Source organism: Drosophila virilis, chromosome X, assembly GCF_030788295.1.
Source record: "Drosophila virilis strain 15010-1051.87 chromosome X, Dvir_AGI_RSII-ME, whole genome shotgun sequence".
In the NCBI taxonomy this organism is placed as follows: Eukaryota; Metazoa; Arthropoda; class Insecta; order Diptera; family Drosophilidae; genus Drosophila; species Drosophila virilis.
The window spans coordinates 13,171,895-13,193,813 of record NC_091543.1 but is presented as its reverse complement, the minus strand read 5'-3'; the positions used below and the strand labels follow the sequence as shown (position 1 = coordinate 13,193,813).

The following is a 21,919-nucleotide window of genomic DNA, read 5'->3' as shown; positions in this document are numbered from 1 at the left end:
CATACACACAACACATACACACACTCACACACACACACACAACAGCAACAAACAACAACAAAGAACAACAACAGCCTGCAATCGGATTGACTAGACGGAGCGGAAGGTACGAGTATTTTGTGAATGTTTCTATACTTTTTTTTTCACCTGTATTTTTTTTTTTTGCTCGTAATCTATCGACACAAATTGTAAAAAAAAAAAAAAAAATATATATATATATGACAATTTAAGGTGAACATAATAAAAACTATGAAATACAATGCGTAAAGCGTTTGAATCAGTAGATAAGAAGGCGGCCTGGGTTCAAATATAGGTTTTCCTCTTCCATCCAGGAAAAGCAACAAGAAAATCAGATGAAATTAGATGGGATGCAGCCGGAAACTTCGCTGTTGATATTCACTTTCCATGCACGACTTTGGAGTCCGGAAATGAAAAGGATTAATTTGGCTACTCGCCTGGATCACATAAGGTAAACACAACGAATACCAAATACCCTTTACGCATAGAGCTAACGCACTGATAGATATCTGAGTAGAATTGTGAAGTTCGACCGATTCTTCATGTGGCAACTATATAACGGACGAACTCGAGCTAATACGATCTTGAAGTTATGCTGAGCACAAAAACAAACTGCGGCTGGAAAGCGATATTTATCGATTTTGAAGAAACATAACTTTGCTATATCCTCTCTGTAAACCCTCTTCTAAGACTATTTTTAAGAACTAAAATACAGATAAAGATGTGCTAGCTATAATGTAATTACAAGTATATATATATATATATATAATAGGAAAGTATGTCTTAAGCCAAATAAAAAATTGATTTTGATATTTGTTACATCTATATTTACGAGTGTCTCAGAATGAACGATTAGTAGAGATGTTATTGAAGATGGTAAAATATGTGAGGCATGATTATTTATAATATATAGACATTTTACAGGGTAACTGCTAGTGTGCTTGATTAGAACGAATAAGAAAAACAAGCAATTGCAATGCGCATTGCACACTTTTGGGCGCAAAGAAGCCAATCTGTAAATTCTGAATGCCAATTGTATTTGTGATACATAATTTTTCTATAACAAAAGTACAATATATATAACATTTAGCGGGAACATCAAATGTACAATATATATATATATATATATTTTCATAACAATCTCAAACGATGGCAACAAAGCAACAAGTAACTATTTTGCTCAAACAAACATTATTGTCAATTTTGGTAATGTGCCTCAATTCTATTATTTAAAAACCATAAACATATGGCACATATATATTTGTATATGTATATATATATATATTTGTTGTATATAATGCGAATAGACACGGTCGAACTCGAGCGTGAGTAGAGGAACTCGCGCAACTATCATAAATAAGTGGTTCACTACTTTTATGTTTTATTAAATACACTTTATAATTTTGGGATGAAAAAAAAATTAAAAGCTGTTTCACGTCTCAATTTGGTTGCTGGATGGGTGGGGAGCGCAATGCTGTTGGCATCTACTTGTACTTCTTCATAAAATCGGCATGGAACACACGGAACTTCTCCATCATCTCCTTCAGCAGAGCCGTTTGCGGCAATATGGTGCTGCGGAAATGATAGGTGCCGGGCAATTGGCCGAATCCGCTGCCGGGCACAATGCAAATGCCTGTTGAACAATTGTAGAGATGCGTTATATGCGTCGATTTGTATTTAATTGCAATTGATATTACCTGTCGTCTCGAGCAGCTCGAACGCATAGAAGACATCCGGTTGCATATTCTTGGCCTTGGCCGCCTCCACAGCCTTGGGCGGTATCTCAATTTTGGGGAAGACGTACATGGCGCCCTGCACGGGATTCACCGTGTAGCCCTCGAAGCTGCTGAGCGTTTTGTAGACCAGCTCGGCGCGTTCCTTGAGCGCACCCAGCACAGCGGACTTCTCCTTCTCGAACAGCTCATAGGACGGCTCGCCGGGCTGCGGTGGATTGACGAGAGCACTGATCGCCACCTGGCCGGCGGTGGTGCTGCACAGTTGGGCCGTAATTGACTTGGTCAGCACGGCCTTGACGTCGGGACACATGTTAACCACTTCCATATAGCCGCCGCGTATGCCGCATTCACCGAGATAGCCCTTCGAGACGGACAGAAAGCTGATCAGCTCCTGGGTGCGATGCGGTTCGCCCAGCTCGTTCATGACCTTCTTAAACGAAAAGAACTTGGAGTTCTTATCGTAGACATTCGCCTGGTACACCTCATCGGCCAGGATCACCAGCTTGTTATCGTACGCAAACTTGATGATCTCCTCAATGTTCTCACGTGTCAGCACCTGGCCGGTGGGATTGCCCGGATTGATCACAACCAGAGCGCGCGGATTGCAATGCTTTTTCGCCTCATCGAACGAGCGCTGCAGCTCCTTGCGATCAAGACCCCAGCCTTTGTCCTCGTTCAGGAAATAGTCCACCCTGGACATGCCCAATTCGGTTATGGTCGCCGAGTACAATGGATACTGTGGGATGGGCACCATTACGCCGGGCAGCTGACCGTTCTCCTGGTAACTAACAGTAAAAGAAAAACAAATTAATATTTTTACAAACAATTTACTTTAAAAAGTTGCAACGGTTCGGTTCTTGACTTTCAATTCACGATATTTTCGGTTCTCGATTCAGTTGTTCTTTAAAGAACTAAAAAATATGTAGAGCCAAGTTTCGAATCCAGAACTGGATGCACAGTTGTCTAAGATCTGATCTATGTATGAACCGAACGAAGTAACGAATCGGATTCGAACTACTTGCCTGGCAAGATTAAGCCCGTTCAGATACTCACTTAAGCAAGCTGAGAATGCTCTTGATGCCTGGCGAGGCGCCACCGGTCAGATAGATGTTCTGATAATCGCTGGGCACACCGCCGTCGCGCTTCTCAATGAAGGCGGCCACCTGGCGACGCACGAACTCCATGCCAGCGGAGTCGGTGTAGGAGCCCATCGAGCCGCCCAGGCAGCCGGCCAGAACATCGACAGCGCGCGACTTGATATCATCTGGATAATCGGGTGAGTCCAGTAGGCGTGGCTCCATGGTCAGCGCCATTAGCTGCAGCAAAAAAATAAATTGTCATTGAAGACGAGTGTTTACTGTATCGCATGCCTGTACTCACCTGCCGCAAATAGGTCAACGGCTTTTGACCCATCGCATGGCAATCGCCGATGTTGGCCCGAATTACCCGGTCAAATGGCTTCTTTACACCCTGCAAAATGAACGTCAATTATTGAAAGCATTAGCCAAATTACAGTTTGCTAAATTGGACAAATTGATTGAATGATTGAGTGCCTGATGACTGATGACTAATGACTAATGACTAATGACTGATGACTGGATGTTTTCTGGCCTCATTAGAGGCGGTGGCACCAGAAACAAACAGTTATTTATAATTATAATTATATTAAATTATATTTCGGAACAACGAATTTATTAGGCGCCTGACAAGACAAGTATCGATACTTTATATAGCTCTATAACTACATAGAGCTGTATAGGTATATATATGGACTATATAGATCTATATGATATAGTAGTCCGATGCTATGCTATAGCTTACAAGCTCTATATCTCTTGACCCTATAATGATAAAAGAGGAGAAGCGAGAAAGAGAGAGGTAGAGGGAGAGTACTCTCTGTAAATTCCCGCTGTTAACTTTAACAGTTGTTAGCCGTTAATAAGGCAGCCGATTATCAGCTTTTGATCTTAACGTTAACTATCCCATTATAATTTGTACATTTGTGTTTTTGTTGTTGTTTTTATAGCAGCTTGACGCCTGACTGAATTCGGTTTGGATTCGCGAGGTTCGTGATTCGCCTCGCATTCTATTCTGTTCCCACATCAAAATCCAAATGTGGAATTACTCATACGAGCCGTTGCCCTGCTCGCTGCCCAACCTCCCTTCCCCTTGTCGTACACTTTGCACAATGCACTCAACTAAGTATTTATTAACATGCCACACCACATATATATATATATATATATATATATATATATATAGTATGTTATATGCCTACTCGTGCAGTCGATTGTTTGACTTGTTTATTTAGGCAAATTATAGTTCAGCTAGAATCCAAGCTGCCAGTTAAGTGGGCAGAGCTTGAAAGAAGTCGAAACAACAGTTTGCTTAGAGCAATTACCCGGCGTCGCACGGTGTTAAATGTATATTGTTGAAATGCAACTACGAATGTAATTCCCAACCACTTCGGGCAGATGGAGAGCTGTTGTAATATGTTGTAAGAACAGAATTCTGGCAGCTTTCTGACCAAACACCTGAACTTTTAGTTGCGGCCAGCTGATCAAATGTGTACACATTTCAACAGACATTAACAGTGACATATGCACCTGTCTGTGTGCGTGTGTGAGTGTGTCTTGATAATTGAGTTTGCACTCAAGACTGTAAGCGAAAACCTTTTGCGGTTATATCTCATCGAAATCAACCGCAGCCACCTGACAGGTATGAATATATACACACACACGCACGCCTATCTATCAATAGAGGGCGTGTGTGTGTGTAGGTGTGTTAGGTACATACTTCGATTTGTTAATGTACATTTGCTAATATGACAGTCGAGCAGCTCGGAGAGCATCAGTAGGTAAAAAGAATAACAAAGTGCCAGCAAGAGAGCGGGGGGTCGCATCAATGTCAATTGACTATGCTAAAAAGTGGCTCAAATTAGACAAACTGTACCGAATGAGTGCAACAGGTAGAGCAGTTATCATGTGCATTTATTTACACATTCTTCTCTTCCATATGGATATATATATATATGTATATAGAATGAAAGGTAAACATTTGAGCACGTCAATCAATTACGGCTCGCTAGCAATGCGCGCAATTGATTGTAACAGCACGCACAGATACATATATATAACAGTTAACAGTTTAAACGCATGTTAAAAACAGCAACCGTTTAAGACTGGTAATGCCTAACAGCATGTTATATGTTCAAAAGCAACTTAACGCGAAACCGTTAGCGAAAAGAGTAGCTTAACAGAGTCGAAACATGTTACTAACTTCATGCCAGCAGCATGTTAGCACACACTAACATATTGCTAATTGCGCACAAGTTAACAGCATGTTCAATTAATATGTATAACATAACACACAAATTAAACATGCTGCTAACAGCGCAATGCTTGTACATTTTTATTTCCAATAGCGGCTCACGCTGTGTAAATAGATCAGAGCTTAACATAAATATATATGTTTGTTTGTATGTATGTGAGTAACAGTGTCAAGCATTTGGTATTGATAGACGCTTCGATTGTCCATTTGGCAAGCTGTCAAATGGCTGTCGAGTTTGTCAAGAGCTGGAGAGCTGATGCTGAACGCGTTTAATAGAACGCAAAAGCAGCAACAATAAAGGAGAAGAAGAAGAAGCTAAAGTATAAATGATGCGAATGAGGAAATGAGCCATAATGTTGATGAGAGGGACGGCTGCAGGTGAAGCGGCAACTGTCAGCAACAGTAGACAGGGGGAATATGTAAAAAGTCATAAAGAGCAAGAATGTCAGTCGAACAATGAATGAATAGCGCACACACGCACACACACACACACGCACACATTAGCATTATGCAGTTTAGTGTGCGTGACGAGGGGCAAAGAGGAACTCGCATTGCCATGAAATTCGAAGAGATTTTATTATTTAACATAGCGCTGCAAAAAGGCAAACGTGAAAAGTAACTGTAAGAGCGAAACATGTACATATTATGAATATGGAACTGTGTGTGTATTGTACAGTAGTCTCCCGCTGCCAAACACACACGATTGGAACGTGCGTAAAAAATATATATATAAAATGTATAAATGCACATACGTATAAAAAAAAAATAATACATACGTATATTTAAATATGATGTTTCATCTAAAAAAAAATTACTTATAATATAATTATATTCTTATTAATTATAATTATAAAGAAGGACTTGAAGATGTTGCAAAGATATAGGGTTTGAGTTTAATGCATGTTTCCCATTATATAAACATATAACTAATTTGCAAATAGCGCGAGTATTCCAAAAATTTTCCCCTTGTACCAAATGCTAATAACAACTTTTCTTTACATGGAATAATTTTTACGTCTTTCCAAAATTATGAAATACCAAACAAAAATTTCATCAAACAAAAAAGTAATTTTGAATTTTTGTCAAAAGTGAAGTAAGCTAAAACTTCGAAACAATTTCAATTAACGCAAGTTCGACTTAACAAGTGGCCACTGTACGCTGCATATGTGTGTGTGTGTGTGTGTGTGTGCGAGTCACAGCTCATGCGCATGTTTGATGCGATTGTTGTTGCTTGTTTGTTTGTTTGTTTGATAACAACGCCCCCAACAGCATCCCCCAGCACCCACCACCCGCCAGCTAGCCAAAGAGCAGCCAGTTTGACTTATATAAGCGTAAAGAAGGGCCCCTGTGGAGCGGCAGCAGATGCTGCCGGTGTTTTGAAGGACGTTCAGCGAACTTGGAAACCAGTTTCGTGCCTTGGGACCAAAGCAACAAGAGGAAGGTTGGCGAAAATAAATATGTACATAAACAGAATTTAGAGCTTAAGCCGAACGCTGAATTGAAATTTAAGAGCGGATAATTGAAAAAGTGTGACCCCAATAAATAGAGAATTTAACTCAGTTCTAGAACAAACATGAGAGTATGATAGACCCCCGGGCGCTATAATTAAAGCCTATAACAAACAGTTTGATAAAAAGTGTTTTTTTTTTTTTTTATGGACAAGCCGTTGTACGTTCCGTCATGTTTTGAAGAAGAGCAAGAGCAAGAGCTTATCGCATTCCAGATAAGTTTTCAATTGGCGATACTTCGAGTACAGCTATAATAATTTAGTGTGTACATAAGATGTATGGTAAGATTCCATAACGGTACTCTTTTCATATAATGATATTTTCTCGAGCTGACTTTGAAGAATATCTCCGGATATTGGAGTTTAGAAGGCCCCTTAAAAGACGCGGCAAAGGAACATTTTCTTTAATAAAAAAAAAAATAGGTGAATATAGAACATTAAAAGAGATTGCATTATGCGCAATAAAATCCGTTAAACTTATCAATTTTTGAGTAAATGCACTAAAAATCTTTCTTAAAACTAGATAAAGCAGTTATTGAAAAGGTTTACATACAGACGCAATATTCGAGGTTTAACAGTTGCGCGATATGTAAATAATTTGCGAACGAACAAAAAAAAAAACACCGTAACACTTTAGAAAAGAGAAGCATACAAAAAAAAAAAAAAAACGGCGTGAAGACCGAATAGTACACAGCAGCGCACGCTAGATGGCGTGTGGCTGAGCACGCAACGTTAATTGGCGGAGCGCTTTGTGTGCGTGTGTGTGTGTGTGTGTTATTGTTGTTGTTGGCGGGCTAAAAGGGGTTTAGCGAGCTTACCTTTAACAGTTCCTTCTCAATTTCGCCGGCCCGTATGACGATCGGGCCACGTACCGCATACTCCATGGACACATAGTTGGCATTGATATTGTTCAAGCGCAAGACATTCATGGTTTGGGCTTTGTTGGACATGCAGCTGCAAGAAGTGTGTGTTAACAGAATAGGAAATCAAAGAATTAATTACGCGCTGTTCAAGTTCAGTTAAATGTTAATGTTAAATGCAAATTGGTTTTGGTTTTGGTTTTGTTTAGATGCCACATGAAACACAATAACATACAAATCGCCAACACAAAACAGAAAACACGAAACGACGCAAAATAAAATAATATCAAACAAAAAACAAAAAAAAACAAAAAAAAATGTATATGATGAGGCTACTAACCGAGCAGGAGCGTCAAACGGTGAATGGCTACCACGCGCGTTCAATGCTTCAGCTTGACTGCGACGCTGCGTCGCTGTCGTCGTGACTGTAGCCGTCGTCCGTAGCTTTTGAGCGCTGTTATTGTTATGTAGAAGCGATTTCCAGCGGCGAATGACAACACTTGCCGTCAGTTTACATTGTTGCTGCAGCTGGCTGCTGTTACGCTCCAGATGCGGCGGCAGGCCAGCTGCTGCTCTGGCTGGCATCGCAATCGCATTGGCGGCACGCTGCAGCGTTGACGGATTCCTTAACAATTGACGACTCATCTTTAACAATTAATTTGGTATCCCTATTTAATATTTAGCTAAAAGCGCTGTTGTTGCAAGCACACTGTCAAAGAGAACGAGAGAGAGAAAGAGAAAGGGAGAGAAATAAAAAACGGTATGAATAAATGTCCAGTGCAAAAATCGACGCGGCAGCAGCACCACCAATACAAATACATACATACACACGCCTGACTTGAATGCGTATAAGAGCGTGCGCTTAAGCTTGATTTATAAGAGTGGAAGAAGCAAACCAGCCGGATTGGTATTGCTATCGACCTTGCCATTGGTGTGAGATATTTTTTATGTTATATAGGTATTTGTTTTTTATTTTTTATTATGGGTTATTGGGGGCCTGTTATCAAATACATACGATAAGAATATAGCATGTAGCATCGACACACACACATATTAACTTATTTACAATCAAGCGTTTCAATTATATAAATAACAATTAACCGGGGTTCTCAGCTCGTATGTTGTTTGTGTTGCCAAGACGCAATTGCTTGGCTAAAGCTAATTATAAATTGAATGATAAAAATCCTTTTGAGCTTTCTAACGGATAATGTGCTATAAAGGCATTTTGCTTATGCCACAGCATGGTCACACTGTTAATGAACTGCGATAGTATCGATAAATGCGATCACCAATAAGAATTTGAATAACATCATTTTGACTTCTTCCCAATTAAAATCTAAGAAATATTTTGACAATCTCTCCCTACCTGTGCCTGTGTCTATTTAGATAACACCTGTTGTTGGCTTAACGTGTTGTTTGTTATTTTCTTTCAGTTGCTCGAAGACTTATGACAGTAGCCTTTTAGTGGAGGGCCCATTTAGATAGGAAACGGATTATGTGCACATATGATTTGATGGGCTTATTATGTGTGCTATATGCACACATGCCCCATTAGATGCTATCAAAGCTCATGTACTTTTGACTTTCAACCCGCCAGACTAAATACGCTTATCAGTGACGTCCCAGCCGCAGCGGCAGATCTCAGCTTATGTTATAGATTCCTTATATAGCATGTATATAGCATATATATATATATATATATTGTATATACTTAGATGTAGAACAAGGTATTGTTGGCAATAAAGTGTACTTTGGAATCGCAATTGCGCAATAGAACAGTTCTGTGAAACGAAAGTGTTTGCCAAAATTCATACACACAATACCGAAATACCTGACAATAAGCGGTATAAATGATACGCAGTATACATATGTGTATAAATATTTGTTACACAAAACAAAAAAAGAAGAGCCTAAATGCAATAACTACGTTGAATAATTCAAGTTGTCAATGAGCTTAATTATAATGCAAGATTTAAGTTCTTTACTTGGACAATCGACTAGAACGTCAACTTAAACTAAAAAAGAAAGAAGCGGAAAAGCTTACTTGCGCAGCTTTAAGCTCTCCGAAAGTTCAGTGTTGTTTCAGGCTTTAATTTTAATATGTTTCTAAATCACACTTTGTCTTAGAGCAATAAATTATGTATATATAAATTATGTTTAAGCTTTCAGGTGCTTTTAAAGCTCTACTTTTTAAAATAAACAAAAACTCGCTTTAAAGTTGGAGCAAGCTTTAAGCAAGCATATGAAACGAAAACCTTAATTAAGCTTTCAACATTGAATTTAAAAAAGTTGATTAAAGCTTTAATATATATAAGAAGGCAGCAACATTTTTGTTGAGTTCAATTATTCAATTATCGCTTTAGGGCAAAAGCTCAGTTAAATTATATTTACTTGCAATTTTTTGGATTCTATTATATTGAATATATATTGAATTCGTTTTACGAATTGCTAAATTTTCTTCCACCACGAGCATAGAAAAAAATATATTAACAATAATGTTTTTTTGGCATTGCCTTTTGATCAAATGATTAACTAGAGGTTAAAAAAGCTAAAGCTTTTGCAATTATCACACAGCAAAACAAAAAAAGCTTTTCTCATATAATTTCTCTCTGTGTATCTATGCATATATGAAATGTTAGCCAGGCAAGTTAGCATGTGTGTGTGTGTGTGCGCGTGTGTAATAATCAATATGCCGATATCAGAGTTTCTCCAGGTGCTAAAGGGAGCGTCAATAAAGCGATAATAGATTTATATGCTAGCATGCGTGTATATTGAGCTGTACATGCTGTTGTTAATCAAATATTTTTATTGAATTCATGTTTGTTGACTGTTCTGATTGGACCGTTGACAACAGGTTACGCAATGGGCGCTGCGGCAATTGCAGTGTTCCAATAAGACTGCGCTATGCAAATGGCATGCGCATCAGATAAGATAAAAGTGAAATTAATAAACTATATAAAAAAAAGCAACATAAACAGAGCAAAATGCAGCGCTGCCAAAGAAAAAAAGACAAATCAATTGCACTAATTAATAATTAGCTGGGAAAACAAAGCTGGCTGCAATTCCAGCTGACACATCAGCAAATCTAATTGGAATTGTTGCTTTCGTTGTTTAGCTGCTCGGCTGATTGGGAAAATTGGTGCGAATTGCGGTGTTTCGCACGCAATTCAATTGACGACGACACGCAAAACGGTAAACAAAATCAGAAGCGACAATTTATGACTATTTAACGCACATTATATTTACGTTAGCCGCTCGCACTTAACCTCAAGCGGCCTTTTTTTTTTCTCCTCTTCTTTTTTTTTTTTTTGTGGGGATTGCGGAGCCAATTGCTCTCGCGTAAGCGTGTGCGTGTGTGTGTGTGTGCACATATGTGTAAATAGTTCAAGAACAGGCCGCACAGTGTGTCCACTTGGCATAAAATCGATTTTTGCATTTTGCAATTTGTTTTGGGCTCAAATTCTACGCACCTGGTCAATTAAACGCTGTCACGACCGGCCGTTGGGCAGGGGGTGGGGGGACGTTGCTCGATTATCTAACGTGGTAGCAACTGCGTCGGCTGCGGCTGCTGCTGCGGCTGCTGCTGTGTGTGGATGTCAACTGGCGCTGATGTTCAATCCGTTTGTTTGTTGTGATTTTTGCGTTCGGTCCGAGCGAGCAATCAAATTGATTACATACACACATATATGTGTACACCACACATGCAAACGAAAAAATTATTAATAAACCCATCTGCGCACAATTATGCATATACATACCCTATACACAAAAAGTTTCGTAAATAAATTTGCCAAGGTGTTTGTCGCCTAAGTAGCAGTAACTGTCTGTCTGTCTGTCTGTCTAAGTGTGTGTGTGTGTGTGTGTCTGTGCGTGTGTGTGATTCTGACGCTTAGCTTTGGCAAACAAAATAGCGCCAGTGTGCTCCAATGTTTTGAATTTGCATGCAACTATGGGGAATTGTCCGATCAGCTGTTCGATAGCAGCAGCGACAACATATCGATAACAAGCGCTAACAGAAATCAGCTGGCAGAGTCTGTTGCGCCAGTGCTGTTTAACAGCGGCCATTTGTTGTTTGTCAACACTTCAGACTTATCGATAAATTGGCATTCGGTCTGTGCCTTTCACACTCCGCTCATCAATAGTTAATTGCGCACATCTCAAATGCTCGCATTTGTTGTTGTTTCGCCGGAGTTCGAACGTGTATTCGTTTAAATGCGGATGTGGAGCGTCGACAAAAAACAAAAAAAGAAAGAAAAACAAAAACGAAATTCTTTTTATCAAGTCTAGCACATTAATATAACTAACTGTTGTTAATTGTTCATCAGTTGTATTGTACAAGAGCTCACTCGATTGACTCTTCCACTTGGCCAGTTCCGTTGTGCGTTCAAACAAATATTCAATTTAAAAAAATAGAAATCAAATCGGACACAGCAATCAAGTGCATTTGCTGGCCAAAGGCGATGCATAGTATTTAATGCCTATGTAAATAATAGTGCAACGCCAGGTCTGCAAAAGTTTTAATTTCCGACTAACACGCGCACACAAACACAAACACACACGTATACACTGCGATAGAGTTACTTACTGGCGGGAGACAGGGCTGTTGGGCGAGCGAAAGCACAGGGCTGTCACGCAGGATAAATAACAGAAAGGCAACAACAAGCGCACTTCTTTGTTTTTGTTTTTTTTTTTTGTTTTTTTGTTTTCACCCACGTGAGTGCGAGCGAGTGCGTTGGTGCGTGAGTGCGTGCGTGTGTGTGTGTGCGAAAGAGTGCAAGTACTTTCGCAGAAAAAGGAAAAAAAAAATGGCTCCAGCTCTGAGTAAATTAGCGCAAAACCAGAGCGCCATTGTCGGCGCGGCTGGCATGACGGCAGCTCTATGGATAATCGCATATGGCAAACTATCCAATAACAAGAGGTGAGTACCCCCTTGAACAGCCCTACACATATTGGGCAAGGTCTTGGCTGCGTTACGAAAGTTCCTGACATTGAAAACTTTTAATTTGATGTTATATTTTTATGCGCATCGTAACAGCCAGTGTTGCGAGAAACTGAAAAAGAAGCTAAAATAGCCGCAATTAAATGCTAAATGTTTTGAGAGTGTATTTGCCTTTCAAAGGAAATACAAATCAGAAATGTGATATACAACTAAGTTAATATTTGTAGCGTAAATATTCGCTGTGGCAGCCTTTTTTTTTTTCATTTTCTACACTATTCATATTTATCGCACTGTAAATAATAGGTGTAAATAAGCTTATATGACTTAAATAAGCGATGCTTCAAATAGAACACAATGTTCTAATCTGCATTCTTTACTGTTAGTTTCGTAACATAGTTGAAATAAACCGTTTTCGGGCTAAAAGCATATTGTCTTTTAAAAGGCTAGCACCAGCCAGAAAATGGCCAACATGGCAGCACAGGCCAGCGCGTTGGCTTGTATTGCTGTATGCGTGTGCGTGCGTGCGTGTGTCTGTGTGTGTGTCTGTGTGTGTGTGGATCGTACGATGCGTCGCTTGTGCATAGCGGACGGCTCCCAACTGGTTTTTTGTTGTTTTTTTTTTCCCCCTTTTCTTTGGCCCATTTTGCAGCTCTTCCGTCCAAGGACGACAAGAGCTGCAACAACCGTAATATCGAGAGTGATTGATATTTGTATAGACTATATTTTGCACGTACATCGACGATATGTGATAGATATGTTTGTATATATGCATTAGCTGAATTATTTTCCGTTCATTTATTGACGCATTTCTTGGGCCATAAAATGTGCAATAACAATGGATCGTAATATGTGGGTTCGTTCTTATCTAAACGTTTAGTCATAACATAGACAATTTATTTATGAACATTTTTGGCGACATGCAAGTCGGTGGAATACAGGGTAACACAGTTTGTGTAACGAAATGAAGTGAAGTGTAAAACAGTTTCGATTTTTCGTTACACTAGAAATAAACAGTTTTAATTCAAGTCGATTCGGTTTGATAGCACTTACCGTTAATTAACAATGTCAACCTGTTGGCAAATCGAGTTACATATTTTGATGTCTATTCCCCTTTCCACGGCCTTTGCACATCGATTTGCATTGTCAATTTCGTCTGCTCGCCTCCTAGCGGGAGGTGATAAAAGGCCTTTTATGCAAATCAGTGTTGCAAAGTGCAACAACTTTGACACGAGGCATCGTCCATTGCGACGGCGGTGGTGGTAACAACGGTTGAAGCGAGAATGCAATCGAAATGAATATAAACAGACACACATACATCTTCACAGACACTTGCCGGCATTGCTTTGTTTACGTTTCTCAATTTGCATACGAGTGTGCGTGTGCGTGTGCGTGTGTGTGTGTGTGTGGGTGAGTATGCTTGTGCATCTCTTGCGCTGTTGCAGATGGCTGCGTGCACATGTGTGCGTATGTGTGATACACTCGCATAGCCGAAAAGACTGTTAAAGCGTTGCCAGACATACTTATATGTAGATGTATATATGTAAATTGCAATCTAGTAAGTTCATTCGATTTGGTTCGCACACAAGAGTTGCCACTGCAGTTGAATTGTAACAAATCTGAACTTGATCTGAAACTTAGATAAATAGAGAGAAAGTAGCAAAAGTTGTTTTGTTTATTGAAATCGTTTGCTTATAAGAATCAAGTTAACATAAATATGCCTTCATATTTCGGCATATGTATGTACGCATATACATACACACGTATGTGTGTTGTTGTTGTTGTTGTTGTTGTTTTTTAAATGGTAGATTTTCAGTTTATATTGTTGCCGGGCACCTTCGGGTTGTTCCGCCTTTGGATTTCACACACTCGCCAGAATGAATGTTAATTTTTGTTTATCTTCGCCTGGCATTCTACAGGTACATAACATTTTTTGCGTCGCCGGTTGTTGTTGCGCAATGTTTCAGCGTATTAAACATGCATGAATGTTAACAATATTGCGGCAATAGTATACGGTAAAAGAAAACAACAACAACAACAACAACAACAACAGAAAACGCCCATTCATCGCAAACATACCAATTGTACACATACACACATACATACATATCGATGCGTATAAGAGTGCAGCATTAGTTGACAGATTCGCGTTTAACAGTGATTGCTGCTGTTAAACTGCATTGTTTATTCCTGTGTGCGTGCGTGTGTGTGTGTGCGCTTGGAACTATTGCTGCCCTGAATATACATATGTATATGCATTTAAATTTGCGTAATTCAAAGCGCTTGACACATGCACCTGCTGGCACAGTCAAATTTGACATTAACGTTAAATTGGCTTGGGCGTGAAATGAACAGCACATTTGAATGAATTAAATATATATTTATATGCAGCCTGTCTCGCATGCATGCGCACACGCACACGCACACATTCAAACGGTTTGCATGGTGCAAATAGTAAGAAGAAGCAGCTTGCTTTCAGATAACGAACATTTTATCAAGTAGTTTTATTTGAAGCATCTTTCTGACTACATATACATTTGTATATACATACATACATACATATATATTTATATATGCCCATGTATATTGATGAGACATTCGAAATGATATTGAACCTTGCACCCACGGCAAAAGTTGCCGTTACGAATCTGTTCATATACATATGTATACGCATGCATGTGTGTGTGTGTGTGTATGTGTGTGTGTGTTAACTTGTCTGTCTTGTTGCTGGCCCAACAACGCGGCGATGATAATAAAATACCGGCAGCAATACATATGTATGCACCTTTATTGTGTATGTGTGTGTGTGTGTCTCTGTGTCTCTGACGTCGTCGTCTATTTCTCTTTAGCTCTAACTGTTTTGTTGTTGTGTTAATCAACAAATTTGCTTGGCCAAACTTCAAGTGGCAAAATAGACATAAGCCGAAAACGCGATCGTCGTCGCATTTGCCCCTATGGACACACACACACACACACATACGCACAAATGTGTGTGAACATATATTTCAACTATACAACACTGTTTTCTCTCTCTCTCTCTCTCTCTCTCTGGCTTCCTATTGGTTAATGCTGACCAAATTAACATATCAATTTTACCCAGCTCTTAATTGCCAAGCGCATTACAAATTGTTGCTGCCGCGCTTGCAAGACCCTTTGCACAATGCTGAATTCCATGTGTGCTGCAGTGTTTGCTTAAGTCGATTAATCACCGCGATTAGCAACGGGAAGGTAAAGCAGCTGATAGCAAAAGCGAAAATTTCCAATCAGATCAAAGTATCGATTAGAGATGGACGCAAACGCAGCTGTCCGTTCCCAATCAGAGCACGATAAAACACACACAGAAACAACAACAAGCGCACTTTGGTAAAACCAGAAACAGCAAAATGAAGCAATAAAAGATTTCGTTGGATTTTATAGCGGGCAATTAGACGGAAAATCAAACGAATTGATCAGAAAAACTCATTGAAACATATATTAAATGGTTTCAAAATTAGTTTTGCCTTAAATATTGAGCAAAAGAGAAAGTATAAGTTGAATTGTGTTTCAATTACAGCACGAAAGTGCCAGAAATTAGAGCCAACGGCTTTCCAATTGGAATCAAAGCCAGTGTTGTTAAATGTCTTCGTGCCCGCTCACGATCTCACATGCACATCTCTAGCGCTGGCGACGGCGCATCGTTGATCATCAAATGCGATTGACCGACCTACGGACCCGAACACGTGTTACGCGTTAACCCCCCCCCCCCTCTCCACCCTTACACACACACACATACTCGCAGCCTTAATATAAACACAATACATATGTTTGGGCGTGTGTGTAAATCCGTTGGAATTGATAGAAATGAGCAAATCAACAATAAAAACTCGACGACCACTAAAAGTAAACGAAGAGAGAGAGAGAGAGAGAGAAATAAAGTAGAAACTAAAAAAAAAAGAGAAAACAACAATAACCTGTCAAGAAGAAGAATGTATGTGCAAATAGTGCAAGTCATCGCCAATCATCAAAATTTTATGAAACCGGCCGCAATTTGGCAGCCGGCGGCAGGCGACACCTCCGCCTCGGCCTCGGCCTCGGTTTCGGCTTCGGCTCCGGCCATTTGATAAGCACACGGACGGACGGACGGGCGAGCACTTTGCACTTTGCCTTGACTGCCACCCACAAGACGACAATCCACAGTCCACGAATACCACGACCCGCATGATAAGCAACCGGAGGCGGCGGTCTATGAAATTTTTTGGAACGAATCGCCCTTTTGATCGGCTGCAGTGCATCCGCATCCGGGCAAAGCAATTAATGCCAGCCAAAGGTCGCAAAGTCAAAGATGCTGCACTTCAATATTGATTAAGTGCTTCGCTAATGATGCAACGGATTAGATATACACACACATATATATATATAAATACATAGATAGATATACAGATGGAACTACTCTCATTATGTTGTCGTTCGTTTCTTGAATTTCCGCTACACGCGACAATTAAATCGCAATCACAGCCGACTCATGTCTAATTTTAATGGGAATTACAACTGCGCTTGTAAGTGGATGTAAAATCTATTTCATTTGTAGTTAACAAATGTGCTTTAGACTTTGCATTCGCCACAATTGCTACCAAGAAACTTATCAACACTGGTCTTTAATTGCAACAATTGCAGCTAAACACCTTATCAACACTGGCAAAGTGTATCTGAACGAATTATTGGCTCAAAGTCTTATAGCTAATCCCCCAAGAAGACAATACAAATAAAGGTCTATATACTCCAATTTTATCTAACTTCTATTAAAGTGTTTTGGACTTTGCATTCGCTACGATTGCAGCTAAAACCCTTAACAACACTGGTCTTTAAAGTAAAATATATCTGAGAGAGCAAATCAGGTATAGCCTGGTTATTTAGGGCTAATTTTTGTCATACTCCCATTTAACTGGTTCCGAAACAGTTCCTAGTTAAGACTCACTCACAATCTATTTTTCGATTTCGATTTTCGATTCTTATCGATATATCGAAATTTAGAGCAGATATCGAAATAATATAATTATAAACAATTAATCGAATTTGTTTTTGCAGAAAATCGGGCTATGAGGATAAAATTCAGTATACCATATCGGAGAAGAAGGACAAAAAGTCGAGCAAGGCGCACGTGAATTCAGTATTCTTTAAACAGCTGCGACAGCTGCTGCGTAAGTTAGCCCAATACACATATAGAGTATAGATTCGTCTGCTTAATGCACATATATATAAATATATATTCATATATATTCGTTATGCCAACAGCCATACTTATACCCAGATTCTGGTGCATCGAGACGGGCCTCCTGCTGCTGATCGCGGGCTCTTTGATCGGCCGTTCCGTGAGCGACATTTGGATGATACAGAATGCGACCGTTGTCGAGAGCACCATAATACATATGAATCGGGCCAAGTTTAAGACGGCGCTGCTTAAATATCTCGCTGCTTTACCAGCTGTAAGTTTCTGTTTGCCTATGGGTGTGTTCAGGTGTGTGCTAACCTTCATTTTGTGCACAGATTTCGGTGGTCACCAATGTGCTCAAATGGAGTCTGGGCGAGCTGAAGCTGCGTTTCCGCACAAACCTAACGCATCATCTGTACAGTCAGTACCTCAAGTGAGTATAGACCCCAATTCTAAATACGAATAGCTCAAATACCTGTTTAACAGCTCTTTAAACTATGCCCATGACAATTGAATGCCTAAACGTTGCAATAAATAGTTTCCCATCGAAATGTTTTCATTATCATATTATTAAGGCTGACGCTCGATTGTTGAGTGTGCTTGACTGAAAGAGCCAGAGCTGGGCTCTAGTGTGCACCGTTTAACTAATCTCTGTATGATTATATTCAGTTTTTTTTTACACAACATCAACTAGACTTTCAAGTAATTACATTAATGATTCAACAGTTCAAGCTTAGTTCTATTCGAGCCTTATGAAAATATATAGATTCGAACGAGCACAAACATATTTCAGCTTGATTGTAAAGTTTTGCTCATAAGAAAAGCGATTCGATATGTTATTATATACACTAAAGCTGCAAACTGGGTTTGAACCAACACCAGTTCAAACCCAATTCCCTTTTTACCATGAAACAACTTTTTGTTCATAGGAAATGCGATGCGATGTTATTCCACAAATAAATGCACTAATCAGAACTTCAAACTGGGTTTAAACCCGTTTTGGTTTTTACTATGAACCAACTCTAATGAGATCTGCCAACTGGGTTTGAACCGTTTTTTTTTTTTTTTCACTATAAACCAAAGCAAATGCCGTAAGAGGAATCGAAGCAAATGTTTCTCAAAAATATTTCGACTTAAATTGCGAAACTTTTCACTTTTGGAGAAGAAAGAACTTGGACCCCAAAATATTGGATTTATTAAATGCCAACTTTGGGTGGATAACAAATCTAGCCCGTAATTTCTCTATGAAAATATATACATAGAACTTCCAATATTTTCAGTAGAATGGGCAGTTAAAAATATGAACCACAAACTAGGTACAAGGAGTAGGTACAAGGAAAGGCACGTAGCTGGTTCGAACCAGCGACTTTACTTTTAGGTTTGCAGCACAATTTGTTATGTAAATCCAGGAAATCCTTTAAAACGGACAGTTAATAATATAAAATGTTGTATATATTTAGTATATGAGAAGTTAGCCAAGATTTGAACCGTAATCTAGGTTAAAGACTTTGAAGGTTTGTTGGTTTGAGCCAGCGACTTCTCCAATTGTTATGAAACATGTTTTTATATGATGTTGTTGCCTCTCGTTCTTTCAGTGGCTACACGTACTACAAAATGTCAAATCTGGATAACCGAATAGCGAACGCGGATCAGCTGCTGACCACGGACATTGACAAGTTCTGCGAGAGCGCTACGGATCTGTATTCGAACATTAGCAAACCGGTGCTGGACATATTCATCTATGTGTATAGGCTGACCGTGAATCTGGGCGGCAAGACGCCGTCCATACTGATGCTCTATCTGCTGTTTGCGGGCGTTTTTCTGACCCGACTGCGTCGCCCCACCGGCCGTCTGACCGTCGAGGAGCAGAAACTGGAGGGCGAATTCCGCTACGTGAACAGCCGGCTGATCACAAACTCCGAGGAGGTCGCCTTCTATCAGGGCAACGTGCGCGAGAAGCTAACACTGCTCGCCAGCTACTCCAAGCTGCGCTCCCATCTGCGCAAGTTCCTCGAGTTCCGTGTCAGCATGGGCATCATCGACAACATCGTCGGCAAATGTGAGTGTGTGCGATTGATTGACTGGATTGCCTGAGAGACTGGTTCATGACATTGCGCTAAAATGCCAAATTGAATTTCTACCGTTTGCAGATTTCGCCTCGATTGTGGGCTTCTATGCGGTCTCGCTGCCCTTCTTCTCCGAGAACCATCCGCTGCTGTCCGGCGAGAACAGCGGGCAGCGTCTGCAGGCCTATTACACGTACGGACGGATGCTGGTCAAGCTGGCGGAGGCCATTGGCCGTCTGGTGCTGGCCGGACGCGAGATGTCCCGGCTGGCCGGCTTCACGGCGCGCATGACCGAGCTGATCAAGGTGCTGAGCGATCTCAACAAGGGCACCTACGAGCGCACCATGGTCAATGGCAACAGCATCGCCCAGAATGGCGGCACCGATGCGAACGCCAGCAGCTTTGGCCCCAACAAGGGTGTCATGTGCTTCGAGGATAATATCATACGGTTCGAGCAGGTGCCTCTGGTGACGCCCAATGGCGATGTTCTGCTCAAGGAGCTGACCTTTGAAGTCAAGTGAGTTTCTGTGACTTGCGCCTGTTACGCAGCATCTCATTGATTATTCTTCTCGCAGATCTGGCACCAATGTCCTGGTCTGCGGTCCCAATGGCTGTGGCAAGTCCTCGCTGTTCCGCATTCTCGGCGAGCTGTGGCCTACGTGGGGCGGCAAGGTGACAAAGCCATCGCGTGGCAAGCTCTTCTACATTCCTCAGCGCCCCTATATGACATTGGGCAGCTTGCGTGATCAGGTAACAGCTCAAAGCTAATATTTCATTTATTTATTTATCATTTGCATTTCCCAAAGTTCCTTAAATGACTTTTGTTCCTCTATTTGAAAAGTTTTTAACAAAACACACGACGTCCGTAACTCTCTCTCCCTTTCCCCTTTTCACTTTTCTGCAAAGCTCATTAAAGCTTTATTCAGTTTTATAGTTCCTTCCGGAACGATGTTCATATTTTAACAGAGATTGCTGCATTTTTATGTTAAAATTGTTCTTGATTTTCTCTCTCACTCTCTCTCTCTCTCTCTTCGTCTTTAGTCATTGCTTGAAAGTTTATTAAAGCTCTAAACTGAATTCATTTTGTTCTTTCAGTCTTCGTCTAATTTAATTCTCTTAGTTCTTAAAAATGCATCTATGCAAAAGGCATCTATTCTCTCTATTTTCTATTTAATTGAAAGCACATTAAATCATATGAAATGTATTCTCGTATATTCTCTCTTTCGCTCTAACCTATGCTGTTTGTGCATAAGGCATCTATTGCTATTCCCTTCCATTCAATTAATTGCTCGATTAATCGAAAGCCCGCCTGAGCTTAAAGCTTTCATTATAAAAAGCTGCGCTATTCGTTCGCTTGCTGTAATCCCACCTCCTGCTCTCTCCCTCTCTCTGAAACATATTAAAACATTTGCTTTCTCGCTCTGCAGATCATTTATCCGCACACGCGCGACGATATGCGCCGCCTGGGCAAATCGGACGAGGATCTGTTGCACTTCCTGGACATTGTCCAGCTGACATATCTGGAGCAGCGCGAGAATGGCCTCGATGCGATCGAGGACTGGATCGATGTGCTGTCCGGCGGCGAGAAGCAGCGCATCGCCATGGCCCGTCTCTTCTATCACAAGCCGCAGTTCGCCATTCTGGACGAGTGCACCAGCGCCGTCTCCGTGGATGTTGAGGGCAAGATGTATAGCTATTGCCGGGAGGTGGGCATCACTCTGTTCACCGTATCGCATCGGAAATCGCTTTGGGTCCATCACGATTACTATCTGCAATTCGATGGCCGTGGTAGCTATGAATTCGAGCCCATCGATCAGGACAAGGAGCACTTTGGTTCGTAAGAGCCGCAGTCGCCACATGGGGCATACACACACACACGCACACTACAAACTACACACTTTTGGATACCTAAACTTTTATACCTTATCGAAATCTACACAGTCTTAGTTCAAGTTTGCCAATTTGTTGTTGTTAAAGCTCCTGCTTCGCTTGCGACTCCATTCCCACGTAAATGCTGTACATAGTGCTCTATATACACTTATATATATATACGATTATATATATCTTTTAATTTCGTGACTTTCTTTTTTGTTTTACACTGTTTTCTTTATTTGGGCTTTTGTAATTTTGTTCTTCTTTCTGCTGCGCGCTTTCCACTCTTGAGATTTTCACTTCATGTACTTTTCCTCAACTATCCTGTTCGAGTAAAGAAGCTGGTGTTAGTTATTTAAGAGCCTATCGTCGATTGATCGAATTAACTAATTAGCGAACATTTAGT

At 40.4% G+C, this 21,919-nt stretch overlaps 2 protein-coding genes across 2 annotated transcripts; one reads left to right on the top strand and one right to left on the bottom strand.

The window, feature by feature from the left end:
* Window positions 1-1,375: 1,375 nt before the first annotated feature.
* On the bottom strand, window positions 1,376-11,370 carry LOC6636137 (alanine aminotransferase 1). Its single transcript, XM_002059495.4, has 8 exons — window positions 11,210-11,370; window positions 10,922-11,057; window positions 7,792-8,160; window positions 7,410-7,545; window positions 3,135-3,224; window positions 2,808-3,070; window positions 1,716-2,539; window positions 1,376-1,651 (listed from the first exon to the last, which is right to left on the bottom strand). The coding sequence occupies exons 3-8, from the start codon at window positions 8,094-8,096 to the stop codon at window positions 1,503-1,505; spliced, it is 1,767 nt and encodes a 588-aa protein (XP_002059531.1). The 5' UTR covers window positions 8,097-8,160; window positions 10,922-11,057; window positions 11,210-11,370; the 3' UTR covers window positions 1,376-1,502.
* A 200-nt stretch (window positions 11,371-11,570) lies between these two features.
* Window positions 11,571-21,712, top strand: Abcd3 (ATP binding cassette subfamily D member Pmp70). Its single transcript, XM_002059494.4, has 8 exons — window positions 11,571-12,369; window positions 17,452-17,564; window positions 17,659-17,849; window positions 17,911-18,008; window positions 19,171-19,634; window positions 19,726-20,158; window positions 20,217-20,391; window positions 21,069-21,712. Exons 1-8 carry the CDS (start codon window positions 12,257-12,259, stop codon window positions 21,480-21,482), a joined length of 2,001 nt encoding a protein of 666 aa, XP_002059530.1. The 5' UTR covers window positions 11,571-12,256; the 3' UTR covers window positions 21,483-21,712.
* Window positions 21,713-21,919: the final 207 nt, after the last annotated feature.

Excerpts from the sequence above, each read along its gene's own strand:
- LOC6636137 (XM_002059495.4), bottom strand. The coding sequence starts at position 8,096 with ATGAGTCGTCAATTGTTAAGGAATCCGTCAACGCTGCAGCGTGCCGCC. Across the intron at positions 3,071-3,134 it reads CGTTGACCTATTTGCGGCAG|CTAATGGCGCTGACCATGGA; the intron begins GTGAGTACAGGC and ends TTTTTGCTGCAG. Across the intron at positions 2,540-2,807 it reads AGCATTCTCAGCTTGCTTAA|TTACCAGGAGAACGGTCAGC; the intron begins GTGAGTATCTGA and ends TTTTACTGTTAG.
- Abcd3 (XM_002059494.4), top strand. The coding sequence starts at position 12,257 with ATGGCTCCAGCTCTGAGTAAATTAGCGCAAAACCAGAGCGCCATTGTC. Across the intron at positions 17,565-17,658 it reads ACAGCTGCGACAGCTGCTGC|CCATACTTATACCCAGATTC; the intron begins GTAAGTTAGCCC and ends TTATGCCAACAG. Across the intron at positions 19,635-19,725 it reads CGACAACATCGTCGGCAAAT|ATTTCGCCTCGATTGTGGGC; the intron begins GTGAGTGTGTGC and ends TACCGTTTGCAG.